The sequence below is a fragment of the Mustela lutreola genome, chromosome 4, assembly GCF_030435805.1.
Source record: "Mustela lutreola isolate mMusLut2 chromosome 4, mMusLut2.pri, whole genome shotgun sequence".
Classification (NCBI taxonomy): domain Eukaryota; kingdom Metazoa; phylum Chordata; class Mammalia; order Carnivora; family Mustelidae; genus Mustela; species Mustela lutreola.
The window spans coordinates 140,487,478-140,490,830 of record NC_081293.1 but is presented as its reverse complement, the minus strand read 5'-3'; the positions used below and the strand labels follow the sequence as shown (position 1 = coordinate 140,490,830).

General features: G+C 36.7%; 1 protein-coding gene across 1 annotated transcript; it reads right to left on the bottom strand.

The window, feature by feature from the left end:
- Window positions 1-277: 277 nt before the first annotated feature.
- LOC131830394 (taste receptor type 2 member 7-like) lies at window positions 278-1,287 on the bottom strand. The gene has a single exon (XM_059172654.1). The coding sequence runs from the start codon at window positions 1,190-1,192 to the stop codon at window positions 278-280; it is 915 nt and encodes a 304-aa protein (XP_059028637.1). The 5' UTR covers window positions 1,193-1,287.
- Window positions 1,288-3,353: the final 2,066 nt, after the last annotated feature.

The window sequence follows — 3,353 nt, the reverse complement described above, 5'->3', positions numbered from 1 at the left end:
CATTTTTTTCTGGTTTATAACACAATTAGCACTCTACTGCAAGCACTAATTATTTAAATGTGTCACTATCATGATATTTTAAAATATAGAATCCCTGGAAAAATAAATATCCTAACCATCCTGTATCAGAATTCGTGCTTCCCATGTCCTGGGTATAGGAGATGAGAAGGAAATTGTCAGAAATTGCACACAAAATACATGAGTAACCAGAGACAAAACAGAAGTCCGCTGAATCCATGTCAAAGAAATACACAATATTTTACATTGCTTCTCCTCTTCATTGATTCTTTTTGAAGCAGAGAAGTCTCCTGAAAGGTTGTTGAAATTTTGAATTACTCAAGATGATTATAATTGAATGGCCGGAGGGAAATGCTGCCATTATATCCTTTAGTACAAAGAAGCAATGACTTCCATAAGGCATACTGAATGTCATATTTGCCATGAAAGCAGCAAAATAAGAAATAAAGAAGCAAAAGAACGTCATCACTGTTTTTAATGCATTTATATGGGCTTCTGTGCTGGCATTTCTAACACCATGAGATCCATTTTGCATCCGATGAGTGTGCTTGTAGAGAGAAATGAGTAACATAAAAGTGCACATCACAAATAGGGCTAGAGGAAATAGTAATGCCAAGTTGACAAGAAGTACTTCGTTAATTTGCCTTATCTTGGGTTCAGTCCTCTTCAGCGTGGCATTCTTGAGGACATCATCATCGTTTGCTTCTTTAGGGTAATCAGCCTCAATACACAGAGCTGCTGTGCTCATGGAGGCCAGAAAGCTTCCCAAAAGCAGCCAGCTCATTAACTTTGAGATCCTGAATTTCAGCCAAAGAAAATAGGACTGAGTGAAGCCTGATATCTTGAGACAGTAAAATACAGAAAGGCAGGTGGCAAACCAGAGACTGACAGAACTGAAAAACATCCAGAAGAACAACATGGCTGCACCATAAACTTTTACCCTATAAAAGAGTGGAAAGAACACAGAGAAAAAACTTTGCACCATTAACACCATCAGCAGACCAAATCTCGACATCCCTATACATAGGAAAAGGAGTTGCATTGGTGTTAGCTTTCTGCTTTTGATCAGTTCTTTACAGTTGATGAGGATAAGAAATGCATTTACTGTAATCCCTGTGATAAATTCTGCTGACATAACAATAAGATGAGGAATTGCTGACAAGGAGGAGGCCATGTTTCCTACCAGGAGTCCCAGCTTTTTCTTGTGGATGGGGATTAAATACCTCCTCCAGATGACCTTGCAGATAGGAGCGTAGAGCCCTGAGAAGTCTGGATCTTCTTCCAACTCCTGGATCGTAAGTAGAACCTTGCAGCCGACTTATACGCTAAGGAAGAAAATCAGAGGGACTACATTTTGAATCTGATGCCTTTGAAAGAAACGGTGGGGATGCAAATCCAAAGATTTGAATGATGATGAGGTCTTCCGAGTACATCCTAGGGAAAATTGCCAAATTGGCATTAATCAGTTATCACTCTTACTCAACTTTGCTAAAAAAAAATGATTATAAATATGTTTTATTTAGATTTCTACTATTTCCTTTTTATCTTTCGGGGTTTGTTTTTGTTTTTTTTTCCCAATGACAAATGATACCTCCTCAGAACAGACAACTATTTTTTTATTATTACCACAAGTATCCAACCTCAGATGTGACTCTTTCCTCATAATAATTTTCTTTTCCTAATTATAATTCCAAAACATTTTAAGAAATTTCCTCCTCCCCACTCCCTACTCCCCCCACCCAACAAAGGTCATTTCTTCTCCAGACTTGCAAATCTTTTCCTGGGAAGAAGAATCCTTCATTCCTTTGAATGATCGCTCATATTTTTAAGTTTTCTTTGTAGAATTCTGACCTGGGTTTTAGCAAACTACAGTGATAGAAGTAGGGCTTAACTAGTACAACTAATTCTCATGTTGCCATCATCCAGTGCTCATACTGAACAGCATAATTTCAAAAGGTTGTTGTATCTCTTGTTACAGAGAGATGTTCACATAACCTTATGAACTTTAGGTACATCACATATCAAATGTAAATAAATCATTATTACGTCATAAATAAAATATGGTACTCAAGCCGCTTAGCTCAGTGCCGAGGTCATACTAAACACTCAACAAATATTACCTACTAGTAATGCTGTTAAATGTCTGTCTTCATACTGTATTTACCCCAGCAAGAAAATAATGATTCTATTAAGAAATATTTTCAATAAGACAGTTGAAATAGTTTTGATAAGAAATAAGACTTATCTATATGCTACCTATAAGAGACCACCTTAGGTGGAAGGACATACTCAAACTGAAAGGAAAGGGATGGAAAAAGACATTTTATGCAAATGGAGCCAAAACAAAGCTGGACTGGCTGTACTGTTAGACAACATAGACTTAAAGACAAAGACTGCAATAAGAGATAAAGAAGGGCTTTACATAATGGGTAAAGAGTGAATCCAACAATAGGATATAACATCTGTAAATATTTATGCACCCAACATAAAGGCACTTACTATAGAGGGCAAATGTTAGCAAACATAAAGGGAGAAATAGAAATACATTAATAGTAGGGGACTTTAATACCCCATTTATATAAATTGGATAGATCATCCAGACAAAAAATCAATAAGAAAACATTGGTCTTAAGTGACATGTTAGGCCAGATGGACTTAATACAGAACACTCCATCCCAACCAACAGAATATAGATTTTTCTCAGTGCACATGGAATATTTTCCAAGATAGACCATATGTTAAGTGACAAAACATTTAATAAATTTAAGAGGACTGAAATCATATTAACATTTTTTCCAACAAGGGTATAAAACTAGAAATTAATTACATGAAGCACATAAAAAAATTCCAAATATGTGGAGTTTAAACAACATGCTATCGAACAATCACTGGGTGTAAGATGAAATCAATGGAGAAATAAAAAATACCTTGAAACAAACATAATGGAAAAGTATCATACTAAAACTTTTGGGATGGGACGCCTGGGTGGCTCAGTTAGTTAAGCAGCTGCCTTCGGCTCAGGTCATGATCCCAGCGTCCTGGGATCGAGTCCTACGTCGGGCTCCTTGCTCGGCAGTGAGCCTGCTTCTCCCTCTGCCTCTGCCTGCTATTCTGTCTGCCTGTGCTCTCTCTCTGCCCCCCCCCCTCTGATAAATAAATAAAATCTTTAAAAAAAAAAAAAGCTCTTGGGATGCAGCAAAAGCAGTTCTAAGGGAATTCATAGTGATATATATCTATTTCAAGAAACAAGAAAATTCTCAAATAAACAATCTAACTTTACATCTCAAGATGCCATTGAAGAATAAATAAAGCCTAAATCTAGCAGAAAGAAGGAA